The sequence below is a fragment of the Prinia subflava genome, chromosome 10 (genome assembly GCF_021018805.1).
Source record: "Prinia subflava isolate CZ2003 ecotype Zambia chromosome 10, Cam_Psub_1.2, whole genome shotgun sequence".
NCBI lineage: Eukaryota > Metazoa > Chordata > Aves > Passeriformes > Cisticolidae > Prinia > Prinia subflava.
Window position 1 is genome coordinate 10,927,793 of NC_086256.1, and position 21,271 is coordinate 10,949,063.

At 52.9% G+C, this 21,271-nt stretch overlaps 1 protein-coding gene across 5 annotated transcripts in view; it reads right to left on the reverse strand.

Annotated features, from left to right (window-relative positions):
* The window catches only part of SZT2 (SZT2 subunit of KICSTOR complex), a 53,856-nt gene that overhangs the window by 7,761 nt on the left and 24,824 nt on the right, over positions 1–21,271 (reverse strand). For 2 of the 5 annotated variants that reach the window (XM_063407283.1, XM_063407280.1), the window contains exons 26-63: positions 20,991–21,195; positions 20,662–20,774; positions 19,954–20,212; positions 18,487–18,652; positions 18,310–18,402; positions 18,052–18,133; positions 17,638–17,919; positions 17,137–17,275; positions 16,784–16,900; positions 16,603–16,666; positions 16,061–16,246; positions 15,651–15,992; positions 15,335–15,524; positions 14,862–14,936; positions 14,567–14,705; positions 14,209–14,329; positions 13,837–13,966; positions 13,578–13,730; positions 13,364–13,466; positions 12,890–13,007; positions 12,557–12,668; positions 12,028–12,146; positions 11,395–11,559; positions 10,708–10,792; positions 7,433–7,621; positions 7,119–7,316; positions 6,596–6,765; positions 6,252–6,418; positions 5,742–5,839; positions 4,784–4,916; positions 4,546–4,673; positions 4,111–4,241; positions 3,738–3,920; positions 3,048–3,318; positions 2,768–2,847; positions 2,350–2,475; positions 461–666; positions 249–342 (exon numbers count right to left, since the gene is read on the reverse strand). In XM_063407283.1, coding sequence (XP_063263353.1) covers positions 249–342; positions 461–666; positions 2,350–2,475; positions 2,768–2,847; positions 3,048–3,318; positions 3,738–3,920; positions 4,111–4,241; positions 4,546–4,673; positions 4,784–4,916; positions 5,742–5,839; positions 6,252–6,418; positions 6,596–6,765; positions 7,119–7,316; positions 7,433–7,621; positions 10,708–10,792; positions 11,395–11,559; positions 12,028–12,146; positions 12,557–12,668; positions 12,890–13,007; positions 13,364–13,466; positions 13,578–13,730; positions 13,837–13,966; positions 14,209–14,329; positions 14,567–14,705; positions 14,862–14,936; positions 15,335–15,524; positions 15,651–15,992; positions 16,061–16,246; positions 16,603–16,666; positions 16,784–16,900; positions 17,137–17,275; positions 17,638–17,919; positions 18,052–18,133; positions 18,310–18,402; positions 18,487–18,652; positions 19,954–20,212; positions 20,662–20,774; positions 20,991–21,195 — 5,732 coding nt within the window. The remainder of the gene's footprint in view (positions 1–248; positions 343–460; positions 667–2,349; positions 2,476–2,767; positions 2,848–3,047; positions 3,319–3,737; positions 3,921–4,110; positions 4,242–4,545; positions 4,674–4,783; positions 4,917–5,741; positions 5,840–6,251; positions 6,419–6,595; positions 6,766–7,118; positions 7,317–7,432; positions 7,622–10,707; positions 10,793–11,394; positions 11,560–12,027; positions 12,147–12,556; positions 12,669–12,889; positions 13,008–13,363; positions 13,467–13,577; positions 13,731–13,836; positions 13,967–14,208; positions 14,330–14,566; positions 14,706–14,861; positions 14,937–15,334; positions 15,525–15,650; positions 15,993–16,060; positions 16,247–16,602; positions 16,667–16,783; positions 16,901–17,136; positions 17,276–17,637; positions 17,920–18,051; positions 18,134–18,309; positions 18,403–18,486; positions 18,653–19,953; positions 20,213–20,661; positions 20,775–20,990; positions 21,196–21,271) is intronic. The other 3 variants (XM_063407284.1, XM_063407282.1, XM_063407281.1) reach the window with 3 other exon arrangements.

Genomic DNA, 21,271 nt, shown 5'->3' on the forward strand with positions numbered 1-21,271 from the left:
TTTGCCCTGGTTTCACCCAATGCCAGGAAAGGGCTCTGAGGCCTGTAGGAGGACATGCAGGAGGGCAAAGAGATCTCATCACATCCAAACTCTCAAAGATGGTGCTGGTCTAGACAGGCTGGCTTTGATGCTTTCCCTGTCCTCCACATCCTTTCTGCCTGAAACAGTTTCAAAAGCCAACCAGAACTGGCCCACTCCACAGCCTGATTTCCATCCCAGTTCCACCCTTGTAACAGAAATGCACTCACCTTTGGACTTCCCTCTGGTTTTGGCTTTGTGTAGGAAAAGGACCCTCTACCCTCCACTCCCATTGCTGCCAGAGCTCGGGTCCGGCTTGTGCTACTGGAAATGAGAGCAGAGACAGTCTTGAGCAGGGAGCCAAGACCTACTGTGTCAAACCAGGGCCCAGCTCAGCGTGTTGGCTCTTCTCCAACACCAGGGTTCCCAACGCGTCACTGACCTGCGAGCGGTAGGTGAGGGTGGCCGCACCTGCACCAGGATGAAGCCCATGCTCTGCAGGTACTGGATGTACTGCTGCAGGAAGGCGTTGCACATCTCCTGCAGCCACGGCTCCTCCTTGGCCTTGCAGGGCAGTGCTTCTGCCGAGTCACAGCTGTGGCTGCGGTCCCTCCCCGAAGCTGTGGAATCATTGGAGCGGTGGCGCTTCTGCAAGAGAAAGGAAGTTCCTAAGGAGAACTGCTGTGACTGCCCCAGCAGAGGACACCAGGTGCCCTGGTTGAGCAAAAGGTAGACCTCTCTCTGCCAGAGAGCACTAACATGTGGTTATCCAAGCACTGTCCTAGTGCATGTGCCAAATACAAGATCCAAGATCTACCCTGCCATGCACTAACAGCGCTGCAATAACCTGCAGGAACCTGCCTCTCATCTGCCTCTCCCAGAACAGCCTCCACAAAGTGTTAGTGGCTCACAAGTGGTTCATGCAAAGCTCAAAGCTTCAGCTCCTATTGCCATGGTAAGAGCCCAATCCCCTTATGAGTCCTGCTGGCTTCTCAGGATTTCCTAGCAGTTCAGTAGCACTGAAAAGGAACAGTATTTCATTCTAAGCATTTTCCACTCTCCTTTTGATGTCTTGAATACTCCTTTTCTTCGTGCTGAGAGAGACTAAGGTTTCTTTTTTTGATCTCTCTACTTTAAGCCTGAGGCTCTGTTACATGTTTCTATCTGGCTTTCTGCCTATCTGCTCTGCCAAGCACAAGAGATGTCTCTTTACCTGGCATCTCTCCAGCTACTCTCTGACCTTCTCCAAGCCTCTCCAGTTCAGTGCCTTTGCCACAAGAAGTTTGGTCTCACACTTAGTGGCCAGATGAAGACATTAATACACTAGTATTTTAGAAATTGATCAGAATATTACCCATTATACTAACACCCCTTGCTGATGTACTCTAACCAGTGTCTGCTGTACCCAACTGCTTACAAATTGAGGAAACCACTGAGTGTGTACTCCGTACAGGCTCTGCAGTGAGTTCAATACAAGAGGGTTCAAATTTCTCTCCACATTGTGCTGTTTTACTGGGAACCAGGTCCCAGCTCCCACAAAAGCTCTCATTTCACAGGCTACTGAGGTGCCTCTTGAGTTCCTTGCATTCTTTTTCTGTTCAGACCAATCTGAACAGCCCTCCAGCACTGCAAAGCCTGGCATTTCATACGTCCCAATATGGAAATACAGAACCCAATACACCACCTTGAAACCTCTGCTGCAAAGCTCTTCAAATCCAATAACCAATTTCCATTTTGCTCTGTTCCAAAAACAAAGTGAAGTTTTCATTCTCTGATGACTTTTCCTTTCACTTGTGAGTGTTCAATTTCTGTAGCAACCTCTTCTTAAAGACTCTGTCAAAGTCCTTCTGACATTCTGATAAACTACAGCAGCCTGTTCTTCCCTTCTGACACACATACAGACTGTGAACAGCCAGTATGGGATCTGCACTACTTAGTCTGTCAGGTTGCAACCTGCTCAGGGTTCAGCTGGTTTGCTTTCAATTGTTTCAGCTATTTGTTGGGTCTAGGAAAGGTTTACCAGGTCTGGCTGCTGAATGCATAAGGAAGTTTTGCTTCCTTAATAGATCAGTACCAGACAGTGCCCTTGATGACTCCTCCAGACTCAGCCCTGATTTCTCTGGGTAGAAAGGGAAATCAGTCTTCTCCAGGGATAGTGTGGCTGCAGGAGAAAAGCTTCGAGGACCCAAGGATTTTCTCATTCTCCATCTCACAGCATTCAAATTCATCCTGTGTTTCAGGAGGGAGGCCAGAGGAGCCCTGTCTTTGGAAATACCACTCCTTTGTCCCTGTGCACAAAGCCCGACCCCACTGGTGCTTGCTGGCACTCACCTTCCCCTCCACCTTGCCCAGCTGGTCAGTCTGGATTTGCTGCCGGAAGGCCGGGTCAAAGAGCAAGGGGGTGGCACAGTAGTGAACCAGGCGGGAGGACTGCTTCAGAGTCTCCAGGTCTGCCAGCTGCACGACACCACAGGAGCATGGTTACAGCACACACCCCTCACCCAGCCTGGCAACAAGTGGTTCACAACACTGCAGTGCTGCTCAAACAGAGATAACTGGGGGATCCCCTGCTTTACAGCGCTTCCAGAGCCCTGCAACCCCAGAAACTGAGGGTGAGAGAGACCATTGCTCCACTGCCCAGCACCATCCCCACTATACACCCTGCTCAGAGCTGCAGTGCTCCCTTTTGCTGGTGCTTCCAGTGTGCTGTAAGAAGGCCCAGCCCACCACCTGCCCAGGCTGCACTCACACTGATAGGCATGTTGGACTGAGCTGATCTCTGCTGCCAGGTGACAAAGAGGTTTTCAATCTTCATCTGTTTCTCCAGTTCTGAAGGAAAGAGAGCAATCACAAGAGCATCAAGGCTCAGCCCCAAGTATTGCTATTCTCCTTCACTCCCACCCTGAACAGGCCATAACCCATTCCCACAGAGAGCTGTCCCCTGACAAAACTCTTGTTCTGCTCTGATCTCCTTTTCCAGAAGTGAGATTATTAGGCAGGTTCCCATGATATCAGCCCCCTTGCTTTACCTTTCCTCTCCATGCTCTTGATTTCCAGGAACTGGGCCCCATGCTGAGCCACAGGGTCGAAAGGTCCCAAGTCAGGCCCGTGGGGTATGCGCCTGAGGGTGGTAACATCCCGCAGGGCTTCGTCAAAGGGCACCACGTCGGGATGGAAGTGCAGGGAAGGGAGGCTGCGGGCAGAGCCGCTCAGCCGGCCTTGCTCCTTGCTGGGTGGGGGGCATGGGCTCCGGATCAGCGCATCCACCTCCAACGTGGAGTTCAGGAAAGGATTGGGCTCCTAAGCAAACAGACACAGCTATGAAAGCCTCCTCACTGCCAGCCCTGGAGCAAGAACCCACACCGTAAATCCAGTTCTGGCCATCTGCTGAGATCTGTGTTAGCCTTTTCCACTACCAGTTCCAAGAAGAGAGTGCCTGGGCCCACCATGGCTCTACTGTGAAGTGGGAAGCCCATTCCTCAGCCTCCACTCTAAGCAATTCAGTCACCAGTAAGTGCTGCCAGCAGAAGGACCTGGCATCTCTTTCCACCTGTCTCCAAGAGCAGGGCAACAGTCTGGCTGGAAATGGTCAAGTTGGACACGTGAATGTCTGGGGATGCCCTGCCAATCAGCACACAAAAGGTGCTTGCAAGCTACCTCAGACTGCCAAGGCCCTTCCTGAAGAAGAAAGGACTGCCCTGCCTGGCGTGGTGCCCTACCTGCTTGCTGTCCTCGTGCCATGGTGTGTCCATGAAGCAGTGGTGGTGGAAGAGTCCCAGCTTTTGGCTGATCAGGCAATGCACGATGTGTGACCGGGCATTCTGCCACTGCAGCAGGCGTGTCAGGGAGCAGTTCAAGTTGGCCCCCAGGTCCGGGGACCAGTTGTAAGTGTAGAGTGTCAGCTGGAGAGAGAGGAACGGGAGGAAGACTTAAGGACATGGTCAGAGAGAGCCTGCATGGTGGCACAGGCTGCCCCAGGTGTGCTGGTGGTACTTGCTGCAGCTGCAGCCAGTTTGAGATGACAAGGCTGGAACAGGGATAATGGCAACAGCTCAGTTACAGTCCCCTGTTAACAGCCACAGCCATTACTACCTTTTTGTCAATGATCTCCATGAAGAGGAACCTTTGCCGGGGCACCAGGTCTCGACCAACAAGGCTGGGATCAGAGCCTCTCTCTGCTGAGCTGAATTCCATGGCCTCAAAGCGCTGGAGCCCTTTGTGAGCTGGAAGAAGGCACAGTTCTGACCCTCAGTACCAGTTCATCCCTCAGGACCAGTACTTTAATGTCCCACCGTGCCATTAAGGTGGCATGATAGGATGTTTTGCCACAGTACTGCTCAGCTTCTCTTGAAATAAGCTGTTACAAGCACATTTGACAGTAAGGTCTCAGAAGGCAAAACCAGTCAACCCACTGCCCACCTCTGGGCAGAAGCAGTCTGTCCCAGTAAGGAGGGGAACCCTGTTCATTGATGTTCCCCACCCCAAAAGACCCCAGCACAGCCCCAGGGACCATGGCCAGGCACTCACCCTGTTCTGTGCTGCAACGCCACTGCTGAAAGTTGCGTCCCAGCAGGATGAAGTGTCTGATGACTCCAGGGCAAGGGCTGGCACTCTGACCAGACTTATAGGGCAGGAAGGCGGTGCCCCGATGGTAGCTGCAAACACAAGCCCCAGACGTGGCTGCCAAGCAGAGCTGTGGCAGTGGAAGTACAGCTGATCAACACCTGCTGGTGCCAAAGAGCCACCTGTGACTCACATAACTCACCTGATCTTCTCAAACACTTTCACAGTGGTGTCACTCGCCAGGGCAGTGACCAGGTTCACCACTTCCACTAGGATGGAGGACAGGAGGAAACGAGAAACCATCTCCAAGGAGCACTGCTGCACTGACGGGCACCCTGCATAGAACATGTACTGTAGGACAAGGTGCCAAGCTGTCCCAGAGCCACATCCTGCTCACATGAACAGGGGAGAGGGCTAAGGGCCTGAGGCAGGCAGAGCTGGAGAACAAGAACCTGACATGGATGAGAAGATGAAGCATGAAATAACTCCTGGTTTCAGGTTCTGGCCCAAAGTGGGACCTGGACCAAACACCCTGTATGCTCTGAGCACAGCACTTTATTCCTCCACTTATTCCTTGTTCCCTGGCTTACTCCTCATCAGAGGAAGAGGAGAGCTCTACTTTGCCAGCAGGAGTGTGAGAGAATGTACAAACACCAAAGTGAAAGGTAACCAGAAAATAGCAACATGAGAGCCATGCAACCCCAAATCCTTGCATATGAAAGGTGCTCGTCCTCTCCCTCCCTCCCTGCAAGAGGGTCTCCCATGCAACTTCACAGTCCCAGAGCATGTTGCAGAGGCTCAGATCCTCCATGCCTGCTACATTTGGGAGCTAAAGCACTACCACAGCTGGTTGTTGGAGTCCAGGTCTCTCCAAGGCAGCTGCAGGCAAGTTCAGCAAGCTCTGGACTTGGAGCATGGCAGACATAACCACAGGCCTTAGAAGGTTTGTTCTGATGCACAGGCCTCCTGCTACAGCTTTCTAATGCTGATGCTGGCCCTGAGACCAATGTGACTCTGGTGAGGTTTGGGGAGAGACAGGATGTGTAACTAGGACCAGCAGACCACCTAGGATGGTGCTGTAAGAGGACTTGTCCTGAGAGCTCTGGGTAGAAAGGCCCACCCCCAGCCCATCAGGAGGAGCTCAGATCTGAAACACATACCTAGGTGGTTCATAAATGCCATCCACTGCTGGCAGGTTTGATTGAAGAGTGGGTGCATGGTACCTACATCTCCTTCTTCCAGCTGGCAGGCTCGGCGCCTGAGGAGAGGGAAGGGAAGCACAGTTATACCAGATCAGTCCTCTGTAGTGAAGGGAGAAAAGTGCAACAGTTCCTTCACAGCTCCAGAGCAGAGCCCTGGGAGCCTCCTTTTTGGATTGATACAATCCTCGAGCTAGGTCACTCTTGCTCAGTAGCCATATGAGTGTCAGGTGTTGTGCAGGGCCCCACAGTGCAGAGAAGGGATCTCTGGCAGGGAGAACTAGCTGTGCTCCCAGCAACACTCCAGCAATAAGGGCTAAGGCTTTATGTGTGGAAGGCAGCTTTCCTAAACTGCCTGTGTAAGGGAGAAACTACAAGGAAAAAGTAAGTGGAGGCCATCAGGATGCAGAGTAATGTACTACAGATTAGGGCAACAACATCCTGGCTGTCCAGCCTGCAGGCTGTGCTTGCCTCTGTGCCTGCTCCAGTTCAGCTGTGGCTGTGGCCCGATCCTGGCTGAGGTGCTGCTTGACATTCTCTGTCTTGTGCCGCCGTCTCGTGCGAGCCTCTTCTGGCCTCTCCAGCACAATGTCATCAGTAGTCTTGGGGCTGCCCAGCTCCGAGGACTCTGCCTTGCTCTAGGGGAGGAAGGGGTAAGTTAATGCTGTGCACATACACAGCCCAGTCAGTGCCCTGATCTCAAAGTCCCTGCTGCAAGCCTGGCTTCCCACCCCCAGCCAAATCCCTGCTGTCCATTCCTCGTGGCCTGACACACCATGAGGACCTCACAGGGCCTGTTCCTGCAGCAACATTACCAGCATGTCCCAGAAGCTGCGGCGTCCCAGCTTGTTTGTGGGTGTCACTGGCTCTCCAGAGCTTGGTGAAGGTGCAGAGGTGAAGTGCAGGGGTGGAGGACAGCTCCTGCCAGGCCCCCCACTGGCCAGGGCCAGGCCCTTGGTCTCTGACATGGTCCTCCTTAGGCTTCCTGGGGAGACAAAGCAAATCAGACTGCAGAGCCTCCCCCTGCAAAGCTGTTGGGTACCCCATTGTGTCTGGCCAGAGCCTGGCTGGAGAAAAGGGAAAGAGCCATCAGTAACATCCAGCAAAGTGGATTCAGTCTTGGGGAACAGACAGACCCTTAAATATCTCTTCCAACACCAATGTCTATGATGCTTCTTCCCCAAGACCCAGACCACACACATTGCAGGGGGAGAGCAGCTTCCTCCCTCCTTGCCCACCCAACCAGATTCCCCCCAGCACAGCCAAGCTCCTGCAGGCCAGGCAGGAGGAGCAAGGCTGGGTGGAAGCCCACGGTGGCCATCGTGGCCAGGCTCTCACCTGCAGAGCTCAGGTCCTCCAGGTCTGCAGCACTCAGGGGACAGGCGGCCTCCACGCACAGCGGGGCTGGCAGCACGAGGAACTCCATGACGGCGTCGCAGAGCGCGTGACGCAGGGCCCCGCGCAGCTTCTCCGACAGCTGCAGCAGGCTGATGTTGCCCTTCTCCCAGATATCCAGGCGCACCAGCACGCATGGCTCTGTGGGGAAAGGGGAGTTCTGCATGGCTCTTCAACCCCGCCTTCGGCAGCCCTCCAAGGTGCCCCAGGGGATGTGGAGGCTGCAGGCAATTGGCAGCTGCTGGCCAGCTCCCCACCTGAGGGCAGGGGGTCAGCCCCTGGCTGGTGCCTGCTGACGGCTGTGAGGCTTTCGAAGTCGCTGTCCTGCAGGAGGCCCATGATGGGTGAGGGGGAAGATGGCTTCAGAGGGTCAGGCCTCTCCCCGTGGGGCAGCAAGGTGGGGCTGCCGTGCTCATCCACGAATGTCAGTGCAATGCATGCGATTCCTGCGGGGCAGAATGCGAAACAGCCTCCATCAACGCAGCACCAAGGACACCCCCGCAGTGCCTGCCCACACCTTGCCACCCCATAGCTGGGACCATCATGTCATGTCACCACTTGAGTTGCACAGTGTCACGTGGCAGGCAGGGCCCACAGGAGGGGAGGCAGCCAGGGGAATAGAGGCTAGCTGTGCCTGTGGGGAGCCAGGGCAAGAAGCACGGGGTTTTGCACAGGGTGTCCCCATCATTCCAAGAATCTCTCTCCTGTAGAGTCACAGCAGATTTCACCTTGCCCTGCAGGAGCTTCCTGGGTTGTCCAGTGCCACATGCAAGAGGAAAGTAACTCCATTTGCACCAGGAGAGCCTTTATGCAGATTGATCCAGGATGGGGCTCATCATTCCTGTCCTCTTAAGGGACAGAGTACAGAGTACAATGGCCCAGACACTCTTTAGCAGTCCCCTCCAAGCTGTGAAGGATGTAGAGTCCCTGCAGATATGACACCTTGTTGCAGATTGCACTCACAGCCCCCTCCTCTCTGTACACTTGAACAGGATTAGATGCCTTTCCCATGCATCCAACCAGGCAGGACTGGGGACAAGGCAGGCTCGCACCAGACTAGCCTGGAGTCACTGCAGAGAAAAATTCAGCTCCTGCCTGTTGGCTCTCTATGCTGAACTCTACACACACACAACAGGACACTCCAGAGCTGCAGAGCAGCCGTGTGGTTCCTGCCTCACAGCCCAGGTGCTGAGAGCCCTGGGCCATGAGAAGTCCTGCTATGGACCAAAGCAGAAACAAGAGCTGGCTCCCCATGGCCCAGCTCAATGGCCAGGGCACCAGGGAACCATCTGCAAGGTCCAAACCTCACACTGGAACTCTAGATGTTCCCACTCCCTTTGAAAGCTCCCCGACTAAGCCAGCACTCAGATGGCAAAGCTTCTCCAACCTAAAAGTGCCTGTGCCCTGCCTAAAAGTGATGTGCCCAGATACAAATAACCTCAGCCCTACAACACTGCTGACCCACACTCTCTCCTCCATCCCAACAAGGTGGCAGTGACACCAGACTCCACTGCCACAGAGAAACCAGTGCCCCTGACCAGATCCCCAGCCTGCACTGAGGGCAGGTGCCCTCTCTGCAAGGACACAAACCCAGCCTGAGCAGGCTGTGGCCAGTCTCAGCAGCAGCAGCACAACCACGCAGTCTCCATCATTCCTTGTGAAGCATAAGCTCTGCAGAAACCTTTCCTCCAAGGCATAGCAGACACAAGGGAGAGTGCACTGGGAGAGAGATGCTCACAAAGGAGAGAGGTAGGCATTCAAATCAGAGGGCAGCTCATGTGCATCCACACTGAGGAAAGGAAACTACACCTATGAGCAACCCCCACAGAGCCTCTTGCTGCAGCAGGGCAGCTTTCCAGGACATGGGTGTCAATACAGAAGTATCAAGAGCAGGAAATCTGCCCCACATGACAGTGAATATGAGCTCTAACAACCAGACTTTCTTTTTTTAAACAGTAAAGGGCACAAACTCCTCAACAGTCTGGCTTGGCAGTTGACCCCAGGCCCACCAAAATGGGTGAATAATCATATGGTAATTATAGACCATTCCCCTTTTCTTGTCCTGAATAAATTCCCACACTCAGCCCCTTCAGCACATTTCCCTATCATATCCATTCCTGTACCTCTGCTCTGCTTCAGTCTCTCCGAGCTGAGGACATGAGAACAACCACAATTCAAGCAGGCCAGGTCAGCAGCCTGCCCCTGCCCAATGAGCAGAAAGGCTCTCCTCCACATCGCAGGGAACAAAGCTTCCAGGAGCATGGAGGAGCTGAACTCGAACCACTAAATCATGGATTAAAAGAACAGCTAAGAAACTCAAAATCGAGTTCCAGAGCTACAGAATGAGGTACATCAGCAAGAGCTGCCAAGGGTCTTACTGCCTGGTGCACTGGAGGTGGGGCGCTAGAGAACTGTTATCTCCCATCTGTGGGGGACTCTGAGCCCCCTCTGACCCAGGCTCACAGAAATACAAAGCACACATCTAACGGTGCCTGGCCACTCCAGCCTGGCCTCTCCAGCCCTTTGCTAAGCAAGGGAATACCCCACACCAGGGCACAGCCACTGGGAGAGTGATGATTGCTACGCCCTGGAGCATCAACGACATTTGAAACATCAGGACTCCTGTCTTCCTCAGGGAGGAGATGCCTGTTTGGACCTGCGGGAAAAAAGATGCAGGATTTTGGAGTTCACTGCTTGCAAGCTAACAGGGACCCTCGGCAGCAGGGAATCACTGAGCTGCCACCTCAGGGCAACAGGTTCTGTTTGCTCATTTATCCAGCCAGCAAGAAACAGCTCAGCTAAATAGATACACACACACACAAACACATGGAGGAGTCAGAGCTGAAGCCACAACACAAGGAAAACAAGAGCAGCTGGGACCAGAGAGCTGCATGGGAAAAGGAGATGGAGTAATACTTGGAGCCATGGGTGCTACCTTGGAAGTGAGAGAGTGGAAAGAGGTGCTGCACAAGGTCCGACATGGTACCTACATAACAGAAGAACATTCAAACAGTGCACGAGGGGCATTCAAACAGTGCACGAGGGGCACAAGACACACAATGGCCAGGTGACAGAACACACAGCCTGGACAAAACGTGACATGACAACCTGCTTCAGGGTAGGCCCTATCCAATCACTTATCCAGCAGTCTAGAGAAAAAAGCAAGGACACTGCCCACACAGCCCATGCTCAGGTACACACAGCCAGATTTCCCTCTGCAGCAAGGCTTCTCCCACAACTGCTCCCACTTCCAGCCCCACGGAGCCTCTGTGCCCCAAACACTGAGCTCTCATTGTGTCTAGAGTTGCTTCCTGCAGCAATAGGTCAAGTTTAGCAAGTTGCTCTGTTGGGGGCCTTAGTTTGCTCTGCCACACATGCAGAGGTGTGCAGTCCTTCAGGCACTTGCATTACCCACCTTCCAGCCATGGAGGAACAACCCCCCAGCACAGGCCCTCCTCAGTCACTCCAGCATGGGAAACACCTCCCCAGCACACAGCCCCATACCCAGTTTCAGAAGAATTGAGCACAATACCTTTTCCACCAGTGCCTTGGCCACCTGGCTTGTTGTACAAATAGAGATCCTGGTCAGGAATGCTCCCGTTGTGGTTGAAGTAGTGCTAAGGAGAACACGGAAGAATACTGACAGATTAGAGAACTTGCCTTAACTGGAAAGAGGCAGTTGTGTATATGCAGAGCTCATTCCCAAACTTGTAGAATCAAATCAGCCAATATAGCCTTCACCACTGGGCTGAAAGAACCCCTTACAGCACATACAGAGTTATGTGGCACTACATATGTGGCCTCACCCTCTGTCTTTACTATGGCCATGCTAAGGGGTGGGTAGCTGCTCCCAGATTTTTATTAATCCTGATGTTTCAGTCCTTGGATCTGAGGGAGCCATGCAAGGAGCCAAGTTCAGCTGTGAAAGGGGGTCTTCTCCCATGCTCCTGGGAGATGACTGTGGGCATGAGCTTTGTGGTCATTGCTTTTTGCACAGTGACTGCCTGTTATGAAAGCATGGCCTGTCTGGGCTAATCAGGATGTGCTCAGTCCTGAGCAAATGTCCTGTAAAACTGCCCCAGGCCTCAGGAGTTAGTGTCAGCTTCTCCCTAACCCTCCACGGCAGAGCTGGCAACACGGTGTCTGAGCTGCCCCAACAAACGCCCCCAGCAGCAGGTAGAAGCTGGGCAGACTGCTGTCCCAAGCCAGCCCTCCTCACCTTGAAGTGGTGCTCCACGTTGCTGTCGGTGTACTTGGGGGTGTGCAGGAAGATGAGCAGGTTCTGGCGCAGGTAATAGGCCACGGCGGGCAGCCAGGGCAGGGCTGAGGGCGGCAGGGAGAACTGCAGGACCTCTGTGGGTGGCGTCCCGGGGGGCTGGATAAACTGCACACAGGAGGCTTTAAAATCCACCTGGGACTAGCAGGCTGCCCTGGGGCTCTAATACTGATAAAAATTATGCCACTGCAAAGGGGGAAGTGTGGTGGGCAGAACCCTAGACATACCCTGAGACACATCATAGAATATCCTGAATTAGATGGGACCCACAAGGATCATCTAAGTCCAACTCATGGCTCTGCCCAGGACAGCCCCAAGATGTGGGCAGACATTCATTCCAAGGTGTGGGAAGGAGGGCACAGGGAAGTCCTGCCATGCTGCAAACCTAGCAGAGGGAATCTCCCAGCTACCCTGGCACCCACACAGTATATACCTCAGTCAGTGCTAGCCTGACCAAGCACTGGGGCAGGGAACAGGATGGAGCAAACTGTTCCTGTTGGGGCAGGAGTGGCTGAGACAGGTCAAAATGTAGGAAAGTGCTCTGGGATTGAGACAGCAGATCAGCCAGTGAGGTACCTCCACATCTGCTGGGGTCAGCTTGCAGTTCCGCACCAGCATGACAGTGATGATATCCAGGGTGGCCTCATCCAGGCGTCTGCGCAGCACTTTCACCAGCTCATCTGTGATCTCAGGCCCTGACAAGTGAGCAGAGGCACAAGCAGCTTCTTCACCCCATCCAGGTGGGAGTACAGCCACCTCTCCCTCCCTGTTCCTCACACTCACTTCCCACAGGGAACATGACTTTCCCCACCATCAGTTTCTTCAGACATATTTTTCTATGGGTTTATGATCACAAAAGACTGCTGGTGCAGTAGGAAAAGACAAATGCATTCCTGCACAGGGTCTGCAGGAGGTGTCATTGTGGGCTATGGATCCTTTCCTTATATTTTCACCCACACAGAACAGAGAGCAGCTCTGGGCTAAGGAAGAGCTGTTTGCTTAGGAGGGAGATTCCTCTCTTTTCAAGCAAAGAGGGCAGGGAGCAGAGCTTTGTTCCTGTGCATTACATCAGCCCAGTTCTGCTGCCAGGTGCTATAACACATACCTGCTGGGGCGACACCATGGACCATCAGCTGGATGTGTCTGTCTATCTGTCCCACAGGGCGGGCAGAGTCCACACTACGGCATGAGGCAGTGTCCAGAGAGGAACGAGAACCCTGGAAAAAAAAACAGCCATGTGGGAGCAGTTTCATGTGAATTCTAGATCCATCACTGTCCCAGGCTGTCAGCAGGGTCAGGCAGACGCTGCTGCCCCACTGCACGCATCTACAGTGTGAGTTTTACCCCACATAAAATCCAGGTTGCTGGAACTACTGCGTTCCCTCCACTCCTGTGCCCATGAGCAGCGATGTCCCCTCACAGAGAGCAGCAGACTCACCATTAGATCCTCAGTATAAACAGGCTCCTGGCTGCGTGTCAGTGCCAGTGAGCGAGATGATGCACTAAGGCTGCTCTCTGCTTCCCACACCTTCCCACTGTGGGTGGTTTCAGTCAGCCTGAATACAAGAGAAAGACATGTCAGCCTCCATTCCCAAGGATGACAGCATCGTACATCCACAGAAGATCCACATCTTCCTTGCTCTCCTCTGTGCACTTTGTGGGGACTAGTCCTTAGAATATAGAGTTTGTGGAAAAATTGCTCTCTGGCTCCCTCAAAAAAGCCATCATCTTTCCTCCCATGTAGCACAGGGAGAGTAGGATGGGCCTGGCTTGATGTGACTGACTCATCAGAAATCATATATATTTGCTGCTTGGGTCACAACACGGTCCCTGAGGCTGGACAGATGCTTTCTGTGCCAAGGAGCTCTCAGTGTGGTGTAACACAGACCAACAAGTGACGCTGGCTTCTTACCGGAGATAGAAAACAGATTTAGTGGCACGTTCCTGGTAGACAAACATATTCTTCCTGTTCACCACAGAGAAGGCGTTGAGCACGGAGCGAAGTGCCTGGATAGCTGTGGGACATTAATGTGGGACATCAGCTATCCCACATACCCCTCCCTGGAATGCCAATCCAGCCAGCAGCTGGACTCTGACACAAGGGAGGGAGCCCAGGCTGTACGTACCCCGTGAGACCCCCATGTTGGGGCCCATCTTGAGGCGTGAGTGCACGTGGATGAGTGTGCTCCACACTACCTCACAAGCAAAGTGCCCTGGCATGAACTGCATGGTGGCAGCCAGGTAGTCCCGGGGCTGGTAGCTCTCCTCTACAGAGTAATCTGTAAAGAACACAGGACATATCTGAGGCCACAGCATGAAAGTTAACATCTTCTTAGGCATCTGTGTAGCACTGCAGCTGAGGCATGGCCAAGGGAATATCCATACCATCTGTGGGCATCACACGCTGCCTGTATGAAGTATAGGGTGTTTCACTCTTCCAGATGTCCTCCTCACTTTCTGCCACCAGTAATGAGTTGCATATGTGGCTGTCATGCAGGTCCTGCAGCAGCAAGCGCTGCAAGGGATGAGGAAAGATTGGTTCTGTTGCTTGTATAGCCATGGAAGAAGCAAGAAGTGTTTAGAGTCAGACTGAGTCCCTTTTCCTATGACCCCCCCAGGCTGGGACTCCACCAGCTGAACTGGCTCCCCAGGTGCTCCACGGAGCTAAGCCCAGACTAGATAACCTCCAGAGGTCCCTTCTCATCTAAGCCATCTAATCACTGGCAGGTCTGTTAGTGCCCTTTTAAGATTTATTACCTGATTAACAACCCTGCAGATTTCACTGATCTTCTTCACCACCACCTGGTTGAGACTCTGGCACTCCCCTGGCTGCTCCTCTTCCGTCTCTGCTGATGCTGCCTTCTCCACACTCAGGCTGCTTTATGAAGAAAGGGAGGATGGGGTCAGCAGGGGCATCTGGACAGTGCCCATCACTGGGTGCTGGGAGCAGTGGAACAGTGGGAAAGGATGGCAGTTTTCCCCTTATAGAGCACCAATCTAGTGCTGCAACTTCCCACACCAGGCAGGGAGGAGATCCTGTCCAGAGATCAGTGAGTGGCAAAAAGGTCACAGTGCAGAGAGGCAGTGGTCAATGGAGACAGGGGCCCCTCCTTACCGTGTGTGGTAATAAACCTCCACTCGGTCCTGGTGGATTTTTATGATGAGCCAGAAATCCGGCATCAGGGGACACCTGGGCTCCTGGTCACTCATTAACGCCTCCTCATACTCCGAGTCACTGCTTCCCCCATCATAACCTGCAATGGATCCTCACTTCAGGCCTAGACCTGGCAAAACCTTCTCCCTGGGCAGGGCAGCCAGTCCCAAACCCTGTCCAGCCCCGGCACACAGCCCCCCAGTGTGTCCCTATCAGTGCTCCCACACACTGTCACCCCCTGCCCTAGCACACCCACCCAGGTGGTCGGAGTCCATGCTGCCCTGGCTGGACACGAGGCTCTGCACACGGCTAGGACGCTGCCTGCTGGAGCCTGCAGAGAGAAGAGGGGTTTGATTATGAAAGTACTGGCTAAGCCCCATCACATGCCCCATCCACTGGAGAAACATCGTGCCAAAGGACAGTCAGGCTGTGCTGGCCACGGGGAGGCAGTGCTGGGGAATGGGGCTCTCACAGCCATTACTGAAGTCACCAGGGACTCATGTCTTTAGGGATATCAGTGCAGCAGCACAGCCTAGCATCTTGGGTACTGTTCAGCACTGAATCGCCAGCACCCTGGCAAGGAAGAGACCAAAGTCCTGGGTACCAATGTGGGTATTTAGGGACAGGAACAGGAGCAGCAGTTATATCCTGTATGTCACAGCCAGAACTGGCTCTTCCCTTAAAGATTTCTGATGTTGAGGTACATCCTGCCCACACTGCAGCTCCTACCTTCCCTGCTCTGTGTGACAGACTCAGACAGGCTTGCTGCAGATGGTGTCACCAATGGCGATTTCTCGCTGTTTCCCTTTTCAGAGGATGATGATGGCAATGACTGTATAGTTGTCTCTGGAACTGCCTCTTCCATAGAGTCCTGGCCTGGTGCTCTGCTTTGATCAAGTCTCAGCATATCTCCTGGAGCCTGCATAAAGCCAAGGTCACAAAAATGACCAGAAAAACAGGCACTGAAAAAAATGGCATCATCCCTTTACATTCTGTTACCAGTGTCCCACACCTTCTCACCAACAGATTGCTCAGTGCTTCTCACCTCATTCTGTGTGTGGCTGCCTCCATCTGCAGGGTTTCCTGTGTCTGGCACAATTCGTGTCTCACTCTCTGGCCACTCCCAGAGACCCCGGCCTTCTTCTGGGAGGACACAGCTTGTGTGGTGTAACAGCTCGGAGCCTTCTGCCTCTGTTTCACTGCTCCCCTCCTGGCCTGCCTGGCCCAGGCCTGTGCTGGTGCCCCCTCCTGCTGGCTGCTGCAAGCAGGATGTCCTTGAAGGGTCTGGAGCAGCCTTCCTGGAGTGCAGGCGGCTGATGGAGATGTAGTGGTAGTCGTTGCCTTCTGCATTCAGCATATAGCCTGGCAGAGCCATTCTTCTGAATTCCTGCAACACAGAGAAGAATAAGCATCCTGCTAGCAAAGCATAATGCTGCCTCAGGGCTTTCTCTTTACCTCCTTGAACTTCTCCAGAGAGTGCTCAGGCCCAAAGACAAACTGGAGCAGCACCACCTCGCTGTGGCAGCTGGGCCGGCCCTTGGAGTTATAGATGTGGGTGGCCACCCTGTGCAGGATGGAGGTGCTGATGACCTGCGAGTGACGCAGTGCTGACACAATCTCATCATCCAGGAGCCAGCGAATCTGAGCAAGGACACACAGCAACATCCAGGTGAGCTGCGTTTGCAAGGCTGCCCCAATTCTCACCCAAACCCCAACAGGATGAAGGCAGCCTGTCTCATCACTCACATCCCTCATCTCCTGAATGTACCTAAGAAAAGGCCTTTTAGAAGACAGCTCTTCATGGCCCACCCCAACTGCAGCAAGAATTTTCTCAGGGTAATCTTACAGTTTTGGGAACCACAAGGCTAACAGCCTTTGTGACTCCAGTAAAGCCTAACAGTCAGTTCAGCTGACAGGCTGCAGCGTGGAGCAGACTAGGAAGTGTGGGACAGCAGTTGTGTGCTCTAGCTGGAAGCAGGGAGGCAAGTCTGACTCACCTCATTCATAGTGGCTTCAATGGCCTGCCTGTGCACTGCAGGGAGGTTGGAAAGGGCAGGGTGCCTAGGAGAGAGGAGACAAAGAATCAACCAGTCCTTCTCACTCATGCAGCTACCACAGTGCAGCTCCCAGGCAGTAAAAGGAACTGGTGAGGGGCTTGCTACACCTGCAGCACCATACCTCTCATCTCCAGTGGAGGGGAGGCGTTCCAGGTTGTGCATGATATCCTCATCCGAGCGGAAAGACGACGGCTGCCCTGGGGAGCGCGTGAAGGACACGCTGCTCTCTGAGGTGCATCTGTCACAGGAGAGAGAGCAGCCTGAGCACTGGAGCCAGAGGATAAATAGACACACAGAGCAGAAGAGGGATTTCTAGAGAAGGTGAACCTATCTAGGAAATATTTTAGTTTTCTTAAGGCTGTGACAGGCTCTGTGAGAAGAAGAATCGTAGGTCTCAGTACATGGAGATGAGCCAAGAATGACTGTCTGGCTAGGGCAGGCAGAAGGTGGGTGACTGGGCTTCTTTCCACCAACCTGTTGTGTAGGATGTCTGTGTTCACAACTTCTATCTCCAGGGGCAGTGTCAACACAAAGATGTCCAGGGTCACGCAGAGGTCCCCCAAGTCAATGGTGTTCAAGCCCTGGCAGCTTTCCAGGCAACCCAGAACTTCCCCTGGGGAGAGATCACAAACCAGGGGACTCAAGCAGCAAACATCTCTGCTTACACATACCCAGGCTGGTGGCAAGTACAGAGACTGCAGGAGGTGGCTGTCACACACACCTGGACAGGCTCAAGAAGGCCACCATCATCTTCTGTGATCCTTTCAACCTTCCATGACCAATCCCACTGCAAGTGGGAGACCTGGTGAAAAAGCCCTTGTCTGATGATGGCAAACCCTGGGGGTTTACAGGGAAGGCTGGTCCAGGGAGCTTGCTGTTTAAGAGACAGCGTGTTTGTTCCAGGGGCTGCTCACCCAGCAGGGACCTGACAGAAGCCCTCCTGCCATCTACCCTCCCAGCAAGAATTGTTCTTACCTAGACAAGTGGGCAGGGACTGCACGGGCATGGAGCTATGCTGGCTACGCAGCTTCACTGAGCAGGTCAGGTGCACAAAGAGTGGGGGCATCTCCTGCTCCAGGAACTCCTGCTCATTGAGCGAGTCCCCTCCCAGCACGCTGAAGGAGTCGTCATCCTGGTTCACCGTGTTGGAGTCTGACAGGGAATCCGTGTCTGGGAACTCGTGCTCCAGCTTCTCACGGTACTCCACCTCCAGCTCTGGGTCACTCTCTGTGGCAATGCAGCACCCAGACACAGCTCCTGTGGATACAGGTTCCCTGTCAGCAAACCAGGTCCACATCTCCAGAGACACGACCAGACAAACCTAGCTCTGAAAGGCATCACCACATGGACAGACATTTTCTTTTCCAAGACAGAGCAAGAAAATTTTACCTTCTTCAGCTGCCATTTCTGCCTCTGATCCCTCCATGTCCTCACTGCCTTTCCTGTCTGCCTGATCCCGAGATACTTCGTCCTGAGATGGAGAGAGACAGGGCACACACTAGGAGCATGCCAGGCAATGCCAGGTTGTTGATGGGAGCTCCAGGGACTAAGTCTACCCATGGGTCTGCCAGCCCCAAATCCAGATTTGACACCAAGAAAAGCTACTCCACAAGTATCAGATGCCTGCCAGGACAGCCCCATGCCTACCTCTTTCTTGGCTGATGGTGGGCAGTAGAAGAAATAGTGAGGATTTGATGGCACTGGCTTGAAATGTAAACTTCCAATTTCCAGGAATTTTTCCTAAAAGAGAAATCCCAAGTATGAAGCAGACATCCTACTCTACACCCTCCTGTTGAAGCCAAGTCAAGCTTGCACATTCCTCACCTGGATAATTTTATGTAAGTCTGGGTGTGCCTGGCAGGGCTGTCCAATTTCCAGCAGCGAAAGGGGAAATTCTGAACAGCAGCTGGTGCCCACACTGCTCTTTGGCTCCTCCGTGGGGCTGGCAATGTTATGGGAGTCCTGCTCACTGTAGTCTTCCATTTCAGCACTGACAGGATTGTGGACAGGTCAGACAGGCAGATCAAGAAACAGGACAAGTTTTACATGTTATCCATCCTGCCACTATCCCACCTCCCAGCTCCCCAAACCCCATCTGTGTCAACACAATCTGAAAGCCACAGCTCCACAGCCCAGCAGCCACTCATGTGCCCAGATAAGGGCTCATGTTGTCTGAAGCCAGGCCTGAGACAGTCTAACCATGCTGATCACATCACACTCCACACCCTGCCTGGGAACAGAGACAGGGACAGGCCTGAGCAACCTGAACTACCAGCAGCCAGCTCAGGGCACCTCACAGCAAGTACCACCATGCCAGCACCCCAGTGTCTGGGGCCCATGCTGACCCAGCATCTCCATGACAGAATTAGTCCCTAAAACTCAGGAAAAGCAATCTGGGGAGTGGGATGTTGACTGGTCAAAGCACTCCCTTGGTACTCAAATTAGGGATACTGGGTGCAATGTGTCACAAGCTATACATTCTTGAGTAAAAGTTTATGCAACTTGCATTTGGATAGGTGATTCATTAAACCCTATAAACAAAAAAAAACATTGCCACAGTTTCTCTTGGGGAAAGTAGCACTTGTAGTCACCTGACTTTTTAAACATTGAATGTTCTTCAAAATCACAGTCTCACCTTAAAGATTTACAGTATAAGACGACATAGCATTGGAAATTCCCAACAAATGGTAGTGAATTCACATAAAGCAACTGTGCAGAGGAGTTAAGTGTTTCTTTGACAGACACTAAGGCATAGAAATTCTTTCCCTCTTAAGTTTTCAGAGGAGATATAAACCTCATAGATACCCTAAGGAATAGGACAGAAGTTTAGCATATTTCAGTTCTGCCTTGGTGTTTCTCTTGTGCATTTTTTCCAGAGTTTTAATTTTAAAAAAGTGACACTTTATTCATTAGAAAAGGATAACAAAGTTGTCATTTACACCAGAGTCATCTGCAAGCTCAAATGAGTGAAACAGTAGGAGGTGCATAATTTCTCCAGAAACAAGCCTTGCAGGCTTGCAGACAAACTGCCCTCCAGCTCAGGCCAGATGGGACAGTAATGAGCCAGGACTACAAGGGAAAGAAAGGATGGATGTCACCCGAGACTGCAAAAAATAGTGTTGTGGTGGACATCATACCAGATGGATACCTCACTGTAAGTATCTGCTCTTCTGGGTGGCTGTTAGACTCTGCCCTACAGCATTCCTTCTAGCAGGCACTAAAAGATGCTTGAAAAAAGATTTGTCCTGGCACAATCCTAAGAACAGAAGCAAGACTGAGGTGGGTCCTTACCTTGACTCAGAGACCAAGACACCTCGTTCCCTAGAGCTCTGTTCCTCCTCCTGCTCTATGCTGCCCACTTGGAAGCTGGCTGCCTTGGAGTGTGTGTGGAAATGCTGATGGCTCTCTCGGAAGGAGCGGACATGGCTGCACACCGTCAGCAGGAAGTTGGTGATATCAATCTCCTGGAGCAGCTCCTCACAGTAGTCCATGGCAGTAAGGAGGTCCTGGGAGCTGATGCTGTGTGACTGCTGAAGGGTCTTGAACAGCCCTAGAGATAAACACAGTGCTCGAGCATCCTATGGCATTCCAAGGATTTGAGGCTGTGGGAGTCAGGCAGAGGCCACATCTGAATCTTCACCAAGTCCCAGCACAGAGCTGGAGTGCAGGTGAAGGGCACAGAGCTGGAGTGCAGGTGCTGGGAGACAGGAGGCAACCAAGGCACCCAACACTACATGTTGGCCTGGGCTTGGATGACACCAGAGTGCTCATGGCATCTCTCACCCTGAAGGTGAGAGGAAGGCATCAAACAAGGGATGCTCCTTCACAGCACTCCATAGATTTGAAAACAGCCTCTGCAAGGCCCATAGGGAGCTTCACCAGGAAGCTCTTCCCTTTGCTTGGAGTAAGATCACAAGGAAAATCAGACATTGCTTTCTTAGAAGAAGATCCAGGGTCCAACCCCAACCCTGCCACAGGTCCCACTGTGCTGCTGCTCACCTTTCACATAGCACTGGTGAGAGTGCTCCTGCAGTAGTGTGCAGTAAGTCACCAACTCCTTGTGCTTGTGGTCTAGCCAAGCAGCAGCTGGAGGACGTTCTAGAGACTGGCATCTGCAAAAGAGGAACCACAGCATTTAGTACCAATGAAGCACATTTTAGACTGTAAATGTCTCTGGTGCCTGTAAAGCAGAGCCTGGGGCATGCAGAGGCAGTGGCTGCTATAAGGCAGAGAGGCCAAGCCAAGCCAAGAAAACAGGGCTAGAATCAGCCCCTTGTCACAGAAACTCCTCTGTTTTTTGTCTGGGTACCAGGTATCGTTGCTATTACCTGAAAAAGATGTCCCGAGGAGGACGGTGTGCCCGTGGGCTGACGAGCTGCTCTCGTAAGAGCTCCAGGGAGCAGCTGTAGATGTAAATGGGGCAGCGGAAGCGGCGGCACTCGCCCGGCTCGGACTGCGAGTTCTGGCGACAGAAGGAGATGTGCACGTCTCTCCGGGAGGGGCCACTCTGCTCCCCAGGCTCCTGGCTCACTTCTGCAAAAGAAACAATTCTAACATAAAGGCCTCTGATGGTTCCTCGTTCTTGGTCTGAGACATCGCAGCTCTCACA